The sequence below is a fragment of the Schistocerca serialis genome, chromosome 4 (assembly GCF_023864345.2).
Source record: "Schistocerca serialis cubense isolate TAMUIC-IGC-003099 chromosome 4, iqSchSeri2.2, whole genome shotgun sequence".
In the NCBI taxonomy this organism is placed as follows: domain Eukaryota; kingdom Metazoa; phylum Arthropoda; class Insecta; order Orthoptera; family Acrididae; genus Schistocerca; species Schistocerca serialis.
The window spans coordinates 683,398,669-683,420,845 of record NC_064641.1 but is presented as its reverse complement, the minus strand read 5'-3'; the positions used below and the strand labels follow the sequence as shown (position 1 = coordinate 683,420,845).

The 22,177-nt window shown below is 34.6% G+C and overlaps 1 protein-coding gene across 1 annotated transcript in view; it reads left to right on the top strand.

Annotated features, from left to right (window-relative positions):
• The window catches only part of LOC126473170 (uncharacterized protein DDB_G0284459-like), a 424,439-nt gene that overhangs the window by 372,179 nt on the left and 30,083 nt on the right, over window positions 1-22,177 (top strand). The window contains exon 17 of the mRNA XM_050100050.1: window positions 17,844-18,011. Within this exon, the coding sequence (XP_049956007.1) occupies window positions 17,844-18,011 (168 nt within the window). The remainder of the gene's footprint in view (window positions 1-17,843; window positions 18,012-22,177) is intronic.

Below are 22,177 nucleotides of genomic sequence, written 5' to 3'. Positions count from 1 at the left end.
TCACTTTGCAAAAGGTTTTTACCAACATCCCCTTTAATACAGTGGGATAGCTTTGTATAAACAATTGCTGTGGACTCTCAGTTTAACAGTGCACTCTGTAAACGAAACGATGAAACTATTGCTGGCCGCAGAAGAAATGAACCAGCTTTTTCTATTTGCAAGCAAGCATGATGAAGTCTTTGATGTTTAGTAACTCCTGCAGTTTGCAGAATAGGAATATTAATTTCACTGTCTTGCTCATGAGTATATTCCAGGAGGAAAGCACTCGTAGTAGTAAAAACAAAGGATGGAAAGTCCAGGTTGGAATATCAACAGTATTGTGAAAAAGAGAAATTGCTACTCACTGTAAAGATGACAAGTTGATGTGCATTCAGCCACAATGAAAAAAACTGTTACACATTGAGTTTTCAGCCCCAAACCCTAGTGGTAGTAAGTTGAATGTTATTAATCTTAAGTTCATTGAACATGGTCACTTACAAATGGAGGCTGACTCCATTCACATAGTTTTGAAAAACAAAAAAGAATACAACTGCTGAAAGGGACACACCTAGCACTAATTTGATCATATTAATTCCTAGGAAACCACCGATAAATTTTGTTTAACTTGAGTGGAAAGATTTACTTAGTTTCATTGTACTCCTTCATTGATGTTACGTTAATAGAAAAGGAAAGGTCGTGGGAGAGTCAGTTCCTTGGGTAAAGGTAAAAGGTTGCAATATAGGCCCTAATTCACATGAAAACAGATACTATAAATTTTCCTTCAGTCCACAAAAGGTGTTCAAGATATTAAATCTAACAAAAAGAGACAAACACCTGATGAATCATGACTTGCAACCCATTCACATGATATCATTAAAACTACATGCAGAAAAATGAAAGACATACAGTTGTTAACAACCTTTGTATATTGACAGGAAAGGAAATTGTAACAGAATGTGTTACCAAACTGCTTGAGAGACTGTGTACAACCCAGATGAAATTGGTGATGACTAACATTACTGCATGAAAATCGCATTTTATTTGAGTTTCAGAGAGTTCTTTCATCTTATCTACTATGAACTGATACACACAGTGCTGATTTTATGTGGAAAAAGCCTTCAAATACTGTAACATATAGCATTAACTAATGTTGTTTTTCTTCATATCATTGTAAACATTATAAGAGTGAAATGTGTAACATGCACAAATTTTAATTATACAAGTAGTATATTACTGTATTGCCTCAAACACCAAAAGCAGACATATTTTGCAGGCACTGAAATTAAATTAATTCAATTCAAAAACAGAAATTGTAAAATGATTTAACTAAACCAAGTGCTAGAGAACTTTTATACAGTGTAAGTAATACAATTTACAGTGATATTTATTAGTACCAAATATGAAACTGCAGAATAAGGTATTAACAGTGTTAATGGCATAGAAGTTTCTCTCCAAAATTTCAGTGCTTGTTTCCTACAGATGAGATGGCATTAAACCACATATTATGGGCATTACTGTTAGGTGAAAAGCAGTTCCTTTGTGCATGTGGGTTGGGGAAGTGGGAGGGATGGGGGGGGGGGGGGGGGGAGGGGGGTGGAGGATGAGCTACTGGTGACTTAGCTTCTGTATTTATTTATTTAATACCTCATGCAAAGCTTTTTCATGACTTGTGCAGATATACTACCAAAGTCAAGATCTGTCTAATATAAACATAAAAGTTATGTTGAGTTTACATCCATGAGTCCAAACACTCTTATAAATTGTTAAGCGAAAAGGCTATTAATTCATAAATATACTCAACTTCATGATGAATAATAAGGAAAAAGTGTTGAGGGTACAGGCTGTTAAATTGATGGGGTTACTAGGAGTTGCATATAATAATGTTAAGAATACAAAGAGACTCCACTGTGTGCTGTACTTGCTGATTATAGACAGAAGATTAAAAAAATTTCTGACACAGAATGCCAAAATAAATTACAGTATCCAATGAGCTACACAACTAAAACTGTAAGAGGGTTCTCAACTGCAAACAGTGTCAAAGGAACTCATCCTATACAAAAAAAGGTTTATGTTTGAAATGGGAATACAGAACACTTCATTGAAAATTATTCCATCAACCTAATTATCTTACAATAAACTGATGTATACTTCACAAGAAGCTGGGTTTGTATACTTACTGAATCAGTTCCCATAATTTTAGCAGGATGACCTTTCATGTTTATGAGGTGAATGGAACAATCCTCACAATGATGACAAAAGTTTTTCGTGTTACCAGTTTTAACATAACTTAGATCCTTTTCATGTGTTTGCGTATCCCTAACTGCCTTATTACTACCTTTATTTGTTCAACTATTATTGTTAATAGCCTGCACCTTTCTTTTCTTTTGCTCTGGCTGATATTTTCCTTGCAAATACAGTGTTCCCTCTCATCCTCTTATCACCCTGCCAATGTATTTCCTCATTTGATTAAAAACTTCATCACAATCTTCAGCTTTTTAACTCTTATGTTTATTTACAACTTGTTACAATGTGGTCTTATGGTTATAATAACAGTCCTATGACACGTTCATCTACAGTGAAGTTTGATTTCGTAATAGGATATTATTTTACCACATTATAAAAGAATTGCTGTATGGTGTAGTGGTGTCTAAGCTGGAATTATTACTTCCTTGTTGAACTCAAACTGTACAGGCTCCTAAAAGGAGTAAATGAACAATGTGTTGGACAGTAAGCATACCAAGAAGACAATTAAAAAAATCATGTTTTATGGGAAAGACACGAATAAATATTACAGTAATAAATTACTGTTATAAAAATTACAATCATAAAAACAGTTGTCACTGAAAAGAAGGAAATTAAATTTTTAAGACAACAAATATAAAACTGCAATGATAACAAATAATTAATAATAATAATAGTAATAATAATTCAAAATATGGGAATACATTGAAGGAGAAGAAGGAAATAGTGAAATGGAACTAACATTCGAATATTAATGGCTAGTTTCTGTTACATTTTAATATAGATGTGTGTTGCATTATTCATAATATTGAGACTTAATGTTGGTTTCATATTATAAGCATAATCAACAGATTATCTTCCAGTGAACTAATATTCATTCACTGTTGTAAATTTCTCTTAACATCTGTATTCTCAGGCTTTCCAGTTGATCAGTCATGTCTTGTCTTTTGCATTTGTAATGTAAGCTTGATTATGAATCTAATTTTTAATTAACATTTGTCAATGTAATAGTAGTAACACAAACCTGATATTTCTGTCAAATGATATGAAAATCAGAATTTGTTCTAAACACACACAGACATGTAGTCACTTTTTAACATTGATGATGATAACCTGTAGAATATTTCACTATCCTTGTTCAAATATAGAAGCTTGGTGCACTGCAAGAATCTCCCTCCCTGCCCATCTGAGTTGGTGTGTTTTTTGTGGCCTGTTGCTCCTGTTTCTGTACTCCCCTCTGCCTGCATCTGACCTTTTTTTTCTGTCTCATACCCCACCACAGTAGCAGCCCAGACTGTAGCAGAGAATCTGGCACTTAGCTGTCTCTGCACTACAGCTCATTAGAATTCTTGAATTTGTGGCTAAAATAGCAAAACAAGACCACCTCTTTGGACATTTATCTATTACTAAATACTTAAAAATTTTGGTATAATCAGCATAATTTTAATTTCAGAGGACTGATATGAGATATTTTATGGTTTTAATGCTTACTGTTTATTATAGTAATTGGAACTTTTTCTTCCTTTTGATTTATAGTGGTATGCAACCACTGTTTACCTAAGGCATATGATTGATTAGATTATGTTGTCAGTATCTGTTTTGTTTCTGTAGCATCACTATTTTCTTTTTTAACTTGGACTAAATAAACTGAACATGAACATAATATTTCTGTTACTTCCAATTAATCATGTTTTCCTGTACCTGGAAGTATAAATGGTAGTTGATAGTTGCTGTTAAAGTGTAGTACATGAAGGCCTTAAGTTAATTTGAAATTAATGGAAAAATATTTTTTTTAAATTGATTGTTTTATCACATAATTACAGAAATCAGATTTGATTTATATTTCATGATTAAACATATCAGTCCTCATACTCTGACTCTTACAACCCCCCCCCCCCCCCAAATCACCCACCACCAAGCTCTCAATCTTTACAGTTAGGCATACCAATTTTAAGAAACAAGTATATGTGCTCATCTTCTCATCTTCTGAAAAGTATTTAAAATAAAAATAAAATAGGTATCACAGAAGACTGGAAAAATAAGGAACATAGATTTCAAACATGTATGAAGCAGCAATAATAATGGTAAATAATGCTCTTAATCTGTCATAGAGCTGGAATACATATTTGCTTTCCATTCCATGATGAAATAAAGAGAGAGCAGTAACTTTCTGGGCACACTGTTCCTTTTTTTAACTTCTGACACTGCTTATGTTACAGCCCAGAAAGTTTCGTCTACAATGGTATTACATTTCACACAAGTTTTTGTTGGCTGTGAAGGTGTTTTTGTCTTCCATCTGGCTGTGTTAGCAAAGAGTTCCATCTTAGGCCAATAACAAAGACTCGTATCTTCAATGAGGTGACTTTCAAATGCAAGTAGTGCCACTCCTCTGCATAAAGATGTTTCATGTGTAAATGTGTCATTGTTTTCTCCTGAAGTAGACAAAATGAATAGTAAAACACTAGTGTTGTGACAATAATAATTAGAAAATGTATTCTGTTATTGTTTGTATAGTTGCATCTTCTATTAGATAATTTATTTTACTAGGAATGGGTTACTGTACACAGTGAATGTTGGTTTGTAACATTAACTAAAAGTATAAAAAGTGTGCTTAAATTATGGAAGCTTAGTATGTGTTGTGAAAAGTGATTTCTGGGAAAAAAGTATGGAACTACTGCAGAAAGGTTTAGTATCTTAAAGTTCTTTGTAGAATGGGACCACTTTTGACTGGGCCTACATATTTATTAGATTGTTTCTTCACTAAAACACAATTATTACAACTCATACAGCATATGAAGTTGCCTAAAAGCCACAGAAAAATAATTTTTCTGGTAGTGTACTGTGTAAAACTTGTTAGAGGAAAGTATTTTATTAATTTTACTACTTTATGTGTCTTCGTTTGAGATCTATGTCCTGAATCATTCACACTTTGGGCCTTTAATGTCTGTAATCAAGAGTGAAGGCTGTAAGGTGAACCTTGTTGACCTCATTGATCTTTTCAATTAAGTACACTTGGCATACGTAGCAAGCATGTGAGGAACTTGCAACTTGTCAGCTTCAGAGGTACAAGTCCAATGTTCTGTAACTGTAATACAACAGAAATATGTTGTAAGTCATTTCAGATATTTAAGTTGCCACAAAAATGGCATAAAATGAAGCACTAATAGTTTTTAATTGTCTTTTGTCTCACCATAATATTGTATCTTGTTACAGAATTTTCTTATTACACACTGAGTTTATATCTTGCTCACTTTATTTCTCTAAGGACACTTATGTATTTGTATAATTATAATTATTCTTGCAGCATAGGTATTGGTTTTCTGTTTTTAGCACTTACTGTGGTTTTTGAACTTTACATTTAAAATTTTTTTAGTTAGAATTAGCGTCAGAACTTAAATTGGTTGTATCTTGACTTACAACTATATGTACTTTACATTACTTTTTTTCTTTTGGAGTAAGTAGAGTAGCCCATTTACAATTAATAGATGTTTCACCAGTCTTTTGGTCTGTTGCTGCTTTGTGAAATAATGATTTAAACAAGAAGTATATGAATACACCTTGAACAATATTAGATAGCTTACAATTACTTGTGGGAATGTGTCTCCCATTGTGCGGAGCTGTGTGACCCTGTTAGAGTGATGTAAATTACGTCCACTTGAGGAACAAGTGTATGTGGGCGTGAGCAGGGCAAATATGAGCATGTGCTTCTATGTGAGACTGGTGGGGCCCCTACTGCACAATCTGGGCTCACGCCTCTGCTCAGAGATGGCTGACGTAGCTGTTGCAATGAAAAGACGTTTACTTTATCCAATCAGGAGGTTGTTATCTCGTTATGATGATGTGCTGCCACCAGAGGATTGTTCAGAATCAGGTAACTTTGTTTCCCATGACTTTTTTATGTTGCTCTGTGCGAGATATGTTGTGAGTGTACAGATTGGTTATTAGCTGATTGTTGACAAAAATGCAGTTTTATCATCATTTACAGTCAAATAAATAGGTTCCATTCTTGAACTAGTTTAAGTTCAAGTTTAATGCTCATAGCATGACGACATGTACTGAAATGTCTATGCAGTGCTGAACATTATTAATTTGACATAATTAAAAACTACAAGAGTGATGCTACATTGTTTTCATAAACTGAGACCCTACTGAGTCTGTACATATTGTTTCTGACTGAAAATATCTCAGTACCAAGTGCTACTGGCATTTCTATTTTTTTAAATTTTATAACCCATTTGGCAGCTTCTCATACAAAAAATATTGGTTACGAAATATCTTAAATCATTCCACCCAAAAACCACTGCACCTGCATGTAAAATGTGCTGTGCTTAAAAATGCATATCACAACAAGAAAATATGTGAATAATACTTGGAAATACATCTCTACATACGTTTTATAGTTTTCATTGTTCACCACATCAGACTGGCAGATAGGCTTCTGCCAGTCTGAATAGCATGTAAACATTATAGTCTTACATGAAAGAAATCCACCTATTTTAGTTCCTTAAAGGGACTGCCTTGTTTATTAATGGACCACTGGCCTCCTGCTGAGGCAGTTGACTGGGAGGGTGGGAGAAGCTCTTGTGTCTGCTACATCTTGTGCTCCAGCAAGAGGAGCTGACTAGTTGGTCTATACATTCACTGCTACATAGAGAAGTGACCTTGATGTCCACATCTGTGGTATTTTGTGTGTGATAATTTTCATGTGAAACTTTACCTACTCTTAGTAGAATAAACAGATCTGATTATATTCTACTATTTAAACATTATTTTATCTATATTTAGCTAGTGATATTTGATTAATTGCAAAGTAAAAGATCAGAGTGCAGGTAAGTTTGAACATTTGAGGAAAATAGGTATTAAAGTTGACCTGCTTAGTAGAAATAACACAGTCACCTCGAAGGAGAAAGTACTTTGTAACACAGAAAATTAACACAGAAAGAAAAGAGAAAAGAATAAGCCGAGTTGTAATTAGACAGTTTTACATCCAGAGAAATGAAAAGTGAAGTTGTATCACCAGACCACGTAAATATTTCATCTGAAGATAAAAGCGGTTTTTCACATTCACAAGGAATGCCGGGAAGATTTGGGACACCATCTATCCGTCGTGCTATCTCACTGAGTGTCTCAGCTCGCAAAGAGAAGAGTTTCTCAGCAGCAACTATTACATATTCTCCATCTGCTCCATCACACTATCTCCGGACTTATACTAGTAAGTAAATATGGAAAAAATTGTGTCCCAAAATGAAGGAAATATTTCTGTGACTTCATTTCACAATTAATTTGTCCAGTGTTGTAGACTGAAAGAGGGTATATTGTTTCATCAGTATTTTAAATAATTTCAAAGGTAGTGTAAGTAAAATGCCCATAATGAAACTGTGACAGCTAAATGTAACTCAATATTAACAATCCACCCTACAGGACAGGAGAAAAGCACGTATCTAACATTTTCATGACTGGATTCAGGTGTAGTAATGATACAGGCAAGAAGTGTATTAAGCTCTTGCTATCAAGAATTAATAGGCTTTTTGTTAAGGGAAATATGGTAAATAAAAAAGAAGGTAATTTGATGAAATAAAAAAAATGTTTCATAGTATTTTTAGAGCTTTTATGCTGTTTATTCATTTCTTTTTTATTTGTTTTTCCTTTCTTTTCTAAAGGTTTTTCTAACCATCTTTTATTCAGTTCTGGAAGTTCAGTGCTGCAAGTTTGATGAGTTTATCTGTATCTATGAACCATCCTAATTGGTTTCATCACAGCAGTTAGGTTTAATGAGCATCTTTAGTTATTTCTTTCCATATTTTGTGTCTGTAGTTGCTAATATAACTCATAAAGAGAATTTTCTCATTCTGTATGCAATAAAAAGAAATTAGAAGTTACTTTGGGCAGATTCTAGTCATTTATATCTTATTTGTTATTGGTACTAGTACTACTGTTATTCAAAATTCATGTGAGTTATTATTTTTACTTCTTTTCTTAGTGCAAGAATATCTATAAATATATTAGCCTGAAAATGTGATAGTTCTCAAATCTCTATATAATTGAAAAAAATAGAGAAATGTGATAAGAATATATGTGACTGACATACATGTGTCATTAGCAATTCAATTTTCTGCTCTCATAATTATGCTGTATGTTGATTCCACATTAACAAAAGAGTGTAGCTATGTGACATGCTATCATCAGTATGATTTCTTGTGTTACTATCTTAATTTTGGTGTCCATTTCCACACAGAAGACAGAATCTTTGCGTTATTTGTAAAAATGAAATAGTCTTGCAGTGAAAGCTAAATTTCAGCACTAAGGTTCTTCAATAAAACACAGTCCTATTGACAGTTGCATGAAATTTACATTTTCTCGACTGAGCTCACCTTACACAACAAGTTGTTAGGAGGCATAGAGTTTAAAATAGAATCAAATCCATGTTGTTGTAATTTGGTTATTTTCATGGACACAAAATATAGCCTGATATAAAAATCCAAATAGGAGCGAGAAATATGTCCTAGAAGTCATGATAAATTTATCATTGATCCTTTGAACAATTGAGTTGTTAAGTCACTTGGAGCCATAGATACGCATATACAATTTTTTTTAGTGGTGATTCTCCAGGAGAAAGAGGTTCCTACTCAATGGTCTGAAGATGACTACAGTAGTGGTTGAAACCGGTCACCTTTATAAATAAATCGTGATCAAGGCTGTTTTTAATAGTAAATATTTGTAACTCATTGATCAGTGCTACTCCCATAATACATTCAAAAGTAATATACAAAATTGACCATCAAAGGAGACATTCGTAGAAACTCATATGATGTTTTCTGTTTCCATTCTTTCTCATGTGATCTAATATTACGAATTGCCTGTCTTTTCTTTCCCAAATTGTTCTGCATCTTCTAATAAAACAACACATAAAACAAAACCAGAGTTTCACTTTATTACTTCATTTTAACTTTACCCAACACACCAATTTTATAAGGGCAGTAGTTGTGAATTTCCATATAAGTTAGAAAAATAGTTAGGCTTTATTCTTTACTGTTCTTTAAATTTTCTCCCATTATACAAAATGTCATTTATGACTAGCAGAAAAATGGGTTGCCCTTCTTAAAGGAGGTGTTGAATTGCATACAGGAACAATGAAAAAGGTTGAAATATTTAAGCTTTAAGATAAAATTCTTCCTCCAAAGTAGAAAACTCACACACATCTGAGGTGGGCCCCAGCACCGGGAGACAGTGGACATGTGTGTGGGAACTGTGCAAGTGTAAATGTGTGTGTGTTTTCTACTTCAAAATGAGGACTTTGTCCAAAAGTTCAAATATTTTAGCAGCCTTTTTCACTGTAACTGTTGATCTCAATCCCTCCTCTGTCTGGTGAATAGCAATCTATCCTTTCCTTTCCATTGTTTGATGTTCCTCATTTTGAAACAGACTGCTCAGTGAGATGTTATTCTTCCGAGTACTGCAGCAAGAGTGATCTGGAATGTATATAAACTCAGAATTATTTGTTCATATAGCAGTCTGAGAGAAAAAATCAAACTATAAATTTACTATAGTAATGGAAATTTTGTGATAAAAATGAGGAAAAACAGTTACTTACCTGCAAATAATTGATGGGTGGCATGTGTGACACACATTAAACTGCTCAGAAAAAAAATTGTGTGTGTGTGTGTGTACTTAGAGCAAGGAGACCTTTAAGTTTCCATTTTAGGTGTAATCCTATTTTTCTGTTTTTGTTTTGTGTAAATGATCTACCTTTAAATGTAATTTGCCAATTAATTTTATTTGTAAATGATTCATATGTACATTCTAAGTGATACCACGGAATGAATTCTCCACTGTACTAAACAGCTCAAAACATTGGTTTGATTTATATGGGTTAAAATTAAACATGGCAGAGACACAACTAACACAGTTGAAAACTAAACAATCAAAATAAAATAACTTTCAAATTACCTGTAAAAATGATGATCTTAAGGATTCAAAGTATATCAAAATCGTGGAAATATTTCTGGATAAACATCTTATCGTTGACCTCGCATATAAACTTCTCGGCAAACACATTAAACAGCCTTGCATTCATAATGGCATTACTATCCTATGCAAGTGAGATAGGCACTAGAAAATTGCTTTTCACTGCTACTTTGAGGCTATTTTAAGGAATAATCTTTTGGAGGAATGGAAATAATGCAAATACAATGGTATTAATACAAAATACTATTATTGGCAATATATGTCATATTAAACCTAGGCATTTGTGCTGATCACTATTTGGGAGTCTAAATATTTTATCTATTCTGCATATTTATGTCACTGAACCGAATATCTTTATGCATAAATTTTCAGAATTATTTATGGAAAACCACTTTCAACATTAATATGATAGTAGAAAAAAAGAAAAAAAAATCATATTCCTCCTCTCTCAGATCAAAAGTCTGTTCCCATAATCCTCAGTATATTGTTATGAAAATTTATATTAATTTAAAAAAAAGCTCTCTCATTGTGGAACTAGGTTTGCTAAAAAGAAAATTATTTCTACATGTTTATTCTGCAAGTCCCTGTGAAGACCATTGTAGAAGGCACTTCCCAATGGAACAGGTGCTAGGGCTTCTTTCCATTTGATTACTAATGGAACATGGGAAGAATAACTGCATAAATACATCTGTGCATGCTGTAATGAGTCTGTGCTTTGATTCACAATTCCTTTGGGAGCAATATGTAGGGAATTGTAATATAATCTTAAATGTCTCACTTGAAGACGGTTCTTGAAACTTTTTAAGTAGACTTTCATGGGATAATTTGCAACTATCTTCAGGTATCTGCCAGTTCAATTTTTACAGCATCTCCATGATGCTCTCTCATGGTTCAAACAAACCTGAGACCATTTGTTGTTTCCTTTTTTGAATACCCTAAGTATTCATTGGTAGTCTTATTTCATTCTGGTCCCACACACTGGAGCAGTATTCTGGGATGGTTGTACAAGTCTTCTGTAAGCAATCTCCTTAGTAGACTGACTGAATTTTCTTAGTATCCTGCCAATGAACTGAAGTCTGCCACTTACTTTACCTATGATTGAGCCTGCATGATCATTCCATTTTATATACATACAAGTTGTTACACCCAGGTGCAAGTATGAATAGACTAATTATGTTTGTGTCTCACTGATATTGTACTCATAGGCAATTGCATTTTTTGTTTTGTGAGGTCCACAGTTTTATATTTTTGAGCATTTGAAACAAGTTTCCAGTCTTGGCATCACTCTGAACTATTATAACAGCTGACTGAATATTGGTGCAGATTTTTTCAGGCAGAATTTCGTTATAGATAACTGCATCACCTGCAAAAAGTCTGAGGTTACTGTTAATATTATCAACCAGGTTGTTAGTATGCGGCATGTACAGCAATGGTCCCAACGCAACCCTCGGGCACATGTGAAGTTACTCCTAGATCTGTCGATGATTCTCTATCCAAGACAACGAGATAAATCTTCTCTACCAAGAAATCCTCATTCAGCCACAAATTTTGCTTGATATCCCATAATATCATACTTTTTATAATAAGTGTAGGTGTGATCCTGACAAGGGAACATTCCAAAGTGTCAGTAAAGTATGTTGGTGAAACTTGGTGGGTGTATGATGCTCTAAACGGTTCTTTCACACTGACCACTGCAGGAATCTAACAATAATACAGATATATTCCCTCACTGGGAAAGAAAGCATCTTCGAAATATCTTTCATGAAACATCTGGTGATCACAAAGGGCTTGATGGTACAGGTACAGCCAAGGAATGTATACAGCTTTCAATGTTGAAAGAACTTTGTGAGAAGACCTTCAGATCTAGTTCTGTTGTATGACTATGATTTCAATCTCCACTTGAAAAACAATATGATCAAGCTGCAGTCACTAGTACATGATCAATCCTCTTTGTCAAGGCATACCAGTTTACTGAAATATTCCTGATACAAATCAGGATATTTATAGGATCACCCATGACAATTTGAAATCCTACTAAATTTTGTTTGTCATTGTCTTCTGTGTCATGTATATTATGTGAAGAAATTTTGTTCATTTTATGTGCAAGGTGCAAAAAAAAGTCATGTTTTAAACATTTCCTTACAGATTATCTGTATTATAGCTATTTTTAACATAACAATGAGTTTTAACCAACAAAATATACATATGTGAAACGATAAACTAAAAAACAGAAAAAGCCATGAATGTAAAACATAAAACAACAATTTAAAACATTAAACAAATATAAGTAAAATAAGTAATGAGAATAGTAATGAATGTTTGGATATTTTAATTAGATATGTTGAAAATACTCTCACAGTGCATTGTGTACAGCTTATTTTCCTTCAAGTCTGAGCTGCTGGAGATGGTGGTCACATGTGTGTGATGTGTGTACTCGCTTGTGTGAATGAATGAGTGTGTGTTTCCTTTTCTGATGAAGGCTGTGAGCTAATGCTTTTTAGTTGTGCTGTGATCTCTACAGTAAGTAGCAATCTATCTCTTCCTTATATTGCTGATATTCAACCTAGAGTCTCTATTGTTTGATTTTATTTTAATTTCCAAAAATGGTATTTCATATACCAGCTTTATTACACAGGGATGTGTGTAGCTTGAAAGCTTCTTTAATTTATGTTGTAACAAAAGTTTTCATTTTTCAATTGAATTAATGGTGGTGGGGTATTTTGCAAAATTTCAAATTATTACAAATGTTGGTTATACAGTTTTCAAGAACATTAATTACATATCAACTTTTATATGAAAAACATTTTTTATATATCATCAATTTGAAGATATTGCCTCTAAATCTAAAATGCCAAATTTCTTTTCAGGGTGTGTTTTACCCTTTAAAAGTGAAATTAGGCAAAAAAATACATATTGCACTATTTTGTACCCTCTGCACATCTGCCAAGTTTCAATCAAGATTGTTTATTAACTCTGAAGAATGTTCCATTGTGAATCACATCCTTGTCAGTAGTCAACATATTTTGTCTCTTCATGACTGCCTAGATCCAACACTTTCAGGATGGTATGTGAAGAAAGTGTAAATTGGGTTTCACATGACCAGTGTTTTTGGAATCATGCTGGTTGGTATGAAAGAAGTCATTTTTTTGAGATACCTCATTACATTTGAGCTTAGAATGTGTCCCAAGACAGACATCAAGGATATTGGATGGTAATTTTATAGATCATAACTGCTCACATTCTTGTAGACAGATGTTCTCTCTGCTTCCTTCCAACTACTGGGCACAGGTTTTTGTTTGTGGATCTACAGTATGTTATGGTTGAAAGACTGGCTAATTTAGCAGTAAATTTTGCGTAGAATCTGACAGGAATCCACCAGACATGGGAGCTTTGTTTAGGTTTATAATCTCATCTGTTTCTCAGTATTGTTAACACTAATATCTATTTTACTCATTTATACAGTGGTGTGACAACTAAATTGGGTCAATACTCCTTTATTTTGCTTTATAAAAGAACATTTAAAAACAGAGTTCAGTATTTCTGCCTTTACTTTGCTAACCTCAGTTTCAGTTCCTGTGTCATTCACTAGTGTCTGGACACTAATGTGCATGCCACTAACAGCCTTTACACATGGCCAGAATTTCCTTGGGGATTTTTGAGAGATCTTTTGATAATATTCTGTTGTGGTAGTTGTTGAAGGCTTCATGCATTGCCCACTTGACTGCCAAACATGTTTCATTCAACATCTCTCTTATCTATAGCTTTTTGCTTTGTTTCGCATTGATTACATATTGGTCTAAGTAGCTTTAGAAATTTATTATAGTTAGTGTATACCATTTAAGGTCCCTCCCATCATGAACTGTTCTACTAGTTGCATATCTATCCACTGCAAGATCAACTATTCTTTTAATGTTGAGCCATGGTCCTTCTACATGCTCCTGTCAACAGCTAAGTGTTTCAAATTTTTCAGTGAGTTATGACACTACACCTTCTTCATCCAGTTTGCTAAAGTTATAAACCTTTCTACTTTGTTTAGCTATTCTTCATCCTTTAGTAATCATTGTTGCTACAACTGCCTCATGGTCACTGATAACAGTTCCGGTATGGACATTCTCAAAGTGGTCAGGTCTGTTTGTTGCCACTGTATCCAATATATCTCCATCATAAGTGTGGTTCTGAACTTCCTGTTCTAGATGATTTTCAGAGAAGACATTTAGTATTGTTCCACAAGTGTCCTGCCCGTCACTTACAGATCTGTAAATATCCCAGGTGATTGTTGGGTGATTAACATCTCCTCCAATGCTAATGGTGTCCTTGCAGGACGTAGGTATTAACAAACTGATGTTTTCTTTAAAGTTGTCAGTTACATCTGGCATTGAGCCTGGTGGTTGATAGGAAGATCAGCTTGTAAGTCCACTCCCAAACTTGTGCAAAAATGTTGTTATTCGGTCACAGAATCTTTAGATGATAACAATAGACCTATCTTTGTAGAGAAGAGTAATAAACTTGTGCTCATGGTTGTAAAGTGATATTAGTTTAGTTTTCTTGCTCTGTGTATGTCTCTCAATTATGTTATTCATCTGTTGAGTATCTTTTACATTAAATCAATGATTTATGTGTGTACATAATGTGATAAAAGATACCTGATTCTGATTCTCTCTCAGCTGCACTCCAATTGTAGTACTGATTTTTTAACATATTGTGGTTCTATATTGTGTGCTTTGTTTTCCTCTATTAGTGATGCTCTTCATGATTTTTTCCTAATATGTGGGAACTAGTGCATACACGTAACTTCAATGACAATAAGTTGACGACGCACACTGCAGAAGCATGTTCATTATAGCTGCATCTGTATGTGGATGGATGGATGGATATGGTGTTATGGGCACTCAACAGTGTAGTCTTCAGCATCTGTATGGTAATGTATATTTTTCACTCATCCCAATTCCCCGAGGATTACCTATCACAATGAGATATATTGAATGCAATGTGTGTACAAGTGAATTCACTTGAACTAAGAATGCTATACATCTAAATTCACACTCAAAAAGCCACCTTAAGGTGAGTGATGGTGGGTACTTTTAGTACCACTATAATTTCACCCATTTCTTACTTCATTTGTGAATACTGCATAGAAGGGATGACTTTCAGTAAGCCACCATATGATCTATGATTTTCCAGATTCCCTATCATGGTCATTTTGTGAGATGTAGGGGAGAGAGCAATGTGTTGCCTGACTTTTGTAGGTAGTCTGTTCTTGGACTTTTTTTAGCAGTAAACCTCTCTGTGATGCACTACACTTCTCTTGTAGTGTTTGAGAAATATCTCCATAACACTCCTGGACTTACTAAACATGTCTCTGATGAATCATACAACGTATTCCTGGATGTTCTTTATTTACTCTATTAATCTTACCAAATAAGGACGTCAGACTGACAACCAAGACTCAAGAATTGCGCACTGAAGATTTTTATAAGTTTCTTCCTTCATGAATGAATTATGTTACCTTAGAACTTTTCTAATTGGGCTCAGTCCAGTATCTGGTCTTTCTAAAAATAGTTTCACATGGTTGGTCCACTGTAGGTCAATTTCGACAGTTACTCCCATATATTTTACAGTTATTGCTGTCATTACCAGTGTTATTATCTAGCAATTATTAGTCCTTTCTTGTTTTTTATGCACATTATGTTTCATTTATTTAGACTGACTGTAAATAGGCAGTCTCATCTGCAGATCTTCCTACATTTTGCTACAGTTTTCTGGCATATGTACTCAAAATTAACAGTATGAACTTTATTATAGGTCAACAAAATATTTAACATAGATTAACAAAATATTTATTTTAACAAATGACATGTGACGAAGAGAAAGCAGCTAAAAAATACTTCTTTGTTTGTTGGTGTTTCATAGAATGCAGTAGAGCTTTTTCATTGACCTCAAATATAGTTCAGTCTTTCATCTTGCTCTTACTTTTCATTTTACATTTTAAAATAAAGTAAATGCCATAAATATCTCCATAAGCAGTGCAAGAACATGTAATAATTGCTGGAAGTGCAGTTGTTAGGACAAGACTTCTCAAAATGAAAAAAAATGTAATTTTGAGTTGTTATGAATATCAGCTTGTTGGACTATAATGCTGTTTCTAACTGAGACAGAATGGTCTTGTTGCATCTGTTGACTTTGTGACAGCTTGCATCTGAACCTTTTTTTGTGGCAGCTGGGTTGCCTTATTACGTTTCAGGAACTGCTAAGAGTTTTTGTCTGTTACGTCAGCACTGCTTTGATAGAAGTAGTCATTGCAGAAGATGCTGTCATTGGCTAGGATGCCTCTGGCTGTGGAAGTACGTGTAGCTGATAACCCTGTTTGCAAATAATATCAAATATATGACAACTGAATGTCAACATGTTCTCAAGCATTCATTTTCAGAAGCAGTCTTTAATGCCAATACTTGAACATTCAAGATGTAGTGAGTTGATAAATTCTTTATATTTTTTGATGTACATTAAGAAATCGTACTACAATGCTGACAATGCCTGTTAACAACCTGTAATTATCTAACTGTAATAATAGTTATTGTGCAAATTTTAACCATTTGGATGTTCTTTTTGTTTCCTTAACTACTTCATCTAACATAATACTACTTAATTTTTTCCATTGTCAAATGCAATGCTTTTTAATGGATTGAATTTCATTTCATAAAGCAGCAGAGCTTAGCCATTAATTTAAAATTTTCAAATACATTTCTCAATTTTTAAATTTTATTTTTGCATGTTGACATGGTGGTATTTATTTCTTCTACTGAAAACTCTGCAGATGAAAATAATTCTTCTAGTTCTAGCTCTAAGGGGAATTATAGCTACTTTAGAGAGAATGTCTGCAATTGAATTTACAATGAACTGTATGGTGTGCGGTTCAGTACAAGTGTGAATAAGTAAGACATAAATAATATTAGTATTAGTAGTAGCAGTAGTAATAGTAGTAGTTGTTGTAATGCTATCTTTTATTAGCTGGCAAATATCAAGATTTAATTTTTAAAATGAGTTTCCTGACGAGCTCTTTATATGTAATTGGGAAGAGGGGGAACTGCAAGTTCCAATTTACACTATCTTAGGAGCCTGAATGTGCCATCTTTGAGGGGATGCTAAGTATGTTGGCAAAACACTTTTAAAATTGATTGTGAACACCAAAATTATACATTTTTCAACTTTCAAAATAAGATTGGAAAATGCTCTTTATGTCCTTTAATTCAAAGTTCAGTCCTACCAATAAGAATAATCTGTACACATTTATTATCAGATGAGACACAGTGACAGGGATGAATATCAGTGCATGGTTATTATAAGAGTTTCAAATATTTGTTAAAGCACCTGCATAAAAATTAGCTAAATGCCAAAGTGTATTTGGAGCAAGTAGTTTTAAGAAGTTGACCAGGACCGCTGTACCTAGGGCAATGTAGAGCATTATGAATTATTATCAGCTGTAGCATTGATGATAAATGTGATGATATCTGTGGCACTGAATTGACACAAGCATTTGTGTGAAGAATACAAATCGAAATATGAATAATAGCTTCACTTTGCAATTCTGGTTTTATTTTTTTAATTGGTTAGAAACATGTGTGTGGTTCGAAAGTTAAATTTGACCTTTATGCTTTCAGAGAAAGCATCATCAGCCACCCCGGAACTGAAGAAACCTTGTAGCTTGCCACCTCCCACAACTAGGCCACCACCACCTGTGGAACAACGTTCATCAGCATTCCAGAGACCTTTGCCTCCCACACCTGAGGGAAAGAAATTTCAGCTACCCAGTCCTGACAAAAGTCACAGTGAGTTATTGTGTTGGTGCTATTATATCATAGTCACATATTTTAATTAAACTTATTTTTTTCATTCTGTGAAAGAGAATAAGATTGTTGATATGCCATTTTATCTCAGTTTTTGCTGTTTGTAGTTGAACTGATAAAAGAACTGGAATGTGATATCTGAGTTTGAGTTTCAAGGACCAAAATATTATTACACAGGTGTGTAAAGGTATTGTAAGAAAGGAAAAGTTATTCAAAATATGCGTTAAGAATGAGGAATTGGAGAAAAATGTATTAACTGAAATAGTGAACAATTCTTGGTGTCACTGATGTGTAAAAGCACTGAAATATCATGAGACCTCTCCTCTTCATTGCCCTTATATATATATATATATATATATATATATATGTGTGTGTGGGGGGGGGGGGGGGGCAGTTACTGGAGTGCCTGATGAAAAGTGGGGAGATGAAATTAGAAAATGTGAGTTGTCCCTGCATGATTTCTAATGTCATCTACCATCTTTTATTAGGCTGCTGTCTTAACCCTCTTTATTACCTGTTAGAATTCGTGAAAGAACTCCACTGAGTCATTTACAATCGACGTGCACATCTATGAGTGTGTGTATAAGCAGGATAATGACAGTCAAAAAATATTAATGCATTTTCATTTTCTCTGTTCAAGAAGCTGTATTTTTGTGTTAAACAAAATAATTTGAATCTGAATAAATATTATGTAAACATAGTAATATTTTGACATACATTATGTAGGTAGAAGATATTAATGATGAAAATACAACAAACAAATTACTCAGGAAAGGAGTGAACTTATATCTATTTCAAATGTATAGTTCTCACCATTTCCACTCATATAGTTGCTACAAGACCAAGAAGGCTTTTAGTGTCATTACATTCTGAAATTTATATTACTACTACAGAATATTGCAAAAACTGTCCATATACTTGGATTCATAGCCATGTTTATTATAATTCATTCTGAATTGTTTGTTAGTACTATTGTGCAAAAAAAAATTGCGCTCCCCTCTCTCTATAATCTGGGATGAGATGCATTTGGCTTCGTAGTGGCAACAACAGATAAGGTAACACATATCAGTGGATTGGGGAAGAGAGGTGGGGGTGGGGGAGAGGCAGTTGACTAACTAGAAGAGACCACAGGTACCAGATTTAACATTTGTACAAAGTTGTAGCCAGTTTACCAATCATTACAATAAGGGGGGTTTGTCATCAGAAATGCAGCATCTTCCTGATGCCAGTGATGGTTGTAGAGGTACTGATTGTACTTTGATTATCCTGGCATTGTAGCCTGACTGGCCCAGTCAGAGCCAGGAACTGGGATAACATTGTCACTTTTATGTTCCATAGATTATTAGTATGATTAATTACGATGATATGGCATGAGTTACTTTATATCCATATTATACATTCTCATAGTGACCATTTACAATTTGATTGACATATACATGGTGCACTATTAATCTTGACAATGCAAAGTAACTTTTTTTTCCAGAAGCAAAATAAAAAGGCATCAAGCAAATGTTGTTTATCTACCATGGGGATATTAACCAGCATTATTGTCTTACTTGTAACTTTGTTCATTATGAAGGTGTGAGCAGCAGTATATGTTTTGTAAATAACACCATATATTTTTTCCCAGTAATCTACTTCCTCTCCTCAAGACCTGTTTGGAAATATATCACTCACAGAGTATCATTCACATAAACATAATGCTATTAAAAATGTAACGCAAAACTGACTTTGATTCTCCAGCACTGTCATCGTGATTACTGTTTTCTAATGCAATGTGCAGTTCATTTCTTTCTGTCTTTTTTTAAATAACTTTGAGTAACTTTTGAAGTACATGATTACTGCAGGGTCTTTAATTGTTCCTTCCAACAGATACATTTTCTTTTCCTTTCACACGACATTTTAATACCTCTAGTGATCTGTGGTTTCTTACAAGGCTGTTTAATGTCATTTCTGATTAGTTAAGAGGAAAGCTATTTTCAAATAATGATATGAATCTATCATGGAATAGATTATATTTTATGCTGACATTTGTATCATTATAAATTTCATCCCAGGCTGTCTGTTGCAAAATATTCTTAAAAAATGTTTGTCCTGCATTCCTTAACTATTCTAACTGATTTCCACTGAGAAGGTCTATACTGTAAAGCACTATCTTGTTTGTCCTTACTGTGTCTCACGATCAGACAGAACACCTATTACAGTCATTTTCATGATTTAAATAGCATGGGAATCTGGGAAGTAAATGAGCCTCTTCCATGGTATTGCAGATTATGTTCAAGGGATAAGAAAATAGCAGAACAGGAAGGGAAGACTAGAGCCCTTCATGCTGAACTGGATAGTGCTAGAGAGGAACAGATGAGGTTAAGGGGAGGGGGGGGGGGGGGGGGGAGAAGGGTGAAGACAGGCGGAAAGTGGTAGCAAGGAACAGGGGCCACAGAAAGAGAATAGTATCTGACAGTTGCATCATTGGCACAAACAACAGATTTGCCTTACTACCTCAGTCAACTAAGGAAGAGGCTCAATTAGATGTAAGTGTAGACAGCACTCAACAGACTTTCACTAGGAAACCAACTGTTGCAAAAAAAGTAGAAAGTAGGAGGAAAGTTTTGCTGTTAGGTAGTAGCCATGGAAAGGTGTGGGTCAGATGTTGCAGGAAAAATTAGGTGACAGGTACCAGGTCACATGTATTTTCAAGCCCAGTGCGTGTCTTAGCCAAGTGATAGAGGATGTAGGATGATTATGCAAGGGTTTTGCAAAGCAGGATCATGTTGTGGTAGTAGGTGGAGTGGGAAACAGTATTGATAGGGATCAGGGCTTCAATATTGAGTGTAAACTGGTAAAAACAGCACCTGCAATGAACAATATAAATGTTGGCTTGGTTCCAGATTTCATGTGGTTTGATCGGCCCCAATTGAACAGCTCTGTCAGGAGCATCAATATGGAGCTAGATCAGCTGCTTCCAGTGGCTACTTTGTCAGGCATAGGTTTGGTTCCTGTTGACGGTATTGTTAGGTGGGACTTCACAAGACATGGCCTGCATCTCAATAGGAAAGGGAAGGGTAAACTGGCTGGAATGATAGCAAAATCTTTAACCCTTTCACTACGGTGGACTTCTGTAGAAGTCGGGAGCAAATGTGCCGCTCAGCCAGTGGACTGCTGTAGCAGTTCCACCTCACATCATATTTCTCAGCTTCACTATGCTCGACTTGTGTGGAAACTTGACCTATGCATTATCTAGCAGATTTGTTCAAAGTATATAGTTTCAAAGCATTGGTTTTGTTTGAGTTGCACTGATCATTTCCTGCCTTGTTTATAATCTGACGTGGAGGAAGCTCTTTCTCTCATACTGGATAGTGACTTCGAAGATGAAAGCGAATCATCTTCCGAATCTAACAATGAACATGTAACACCTACCTTAACTGCTTCTACATCAGGCTACTGTAGCTGTTCCATTGACATTGCAGACTTTGATTTGTGCACAGACACAATATCAAAAACATGTGTGATTTGTATAAATATTTTCCCAAATAAATATATAGTATGAAGTCCAATAATTGTGAAAACACTGTGAGTGTGAATGCAGTACAGAGTAGCGCCACAGGGAGCGCAAAAAATGCGCCGTACATTGAGCATGGCCGGGTGGGCCTGCTGCTCATCCACAGCACACGTCGCAACAATCACGGTGCCGGCATGAAAGGGTTGGGGGGGGGGGGGGGCACTGAAATTCTTGGGAGTACTTTTTTAGACTAAGATCAATGTCCAATCATCCTACATTGATTGCAATTAAGTCTAATGAGAAGTTCACACAGGCAGGTACTAGAGATGTTAAAATATCACAAGATTATCATAACAGTACAGTGAAAAATAATGTTAGTATGTGACAAGATTCACATAAAGGCGCAGTGAAAAATAATGTTAGTATATTGCATCAGAATATCAGCAGATAAAAAAACAAAGTAGATGAGCTTCTTGTTTGTTTGGAAGATTTAGAAACTTAGGGTTGAATAGATGTACTATGCCTGTCTGAACATCATGTAGTCACAGGTATGGAATGGTAGGTGGATACAAGCTTTCAGCACATGTAAGTAGAGACACTATGGGGAGAGGAGGAGTTGCCATATATGTTAAAATCTGTCATAGTGTGA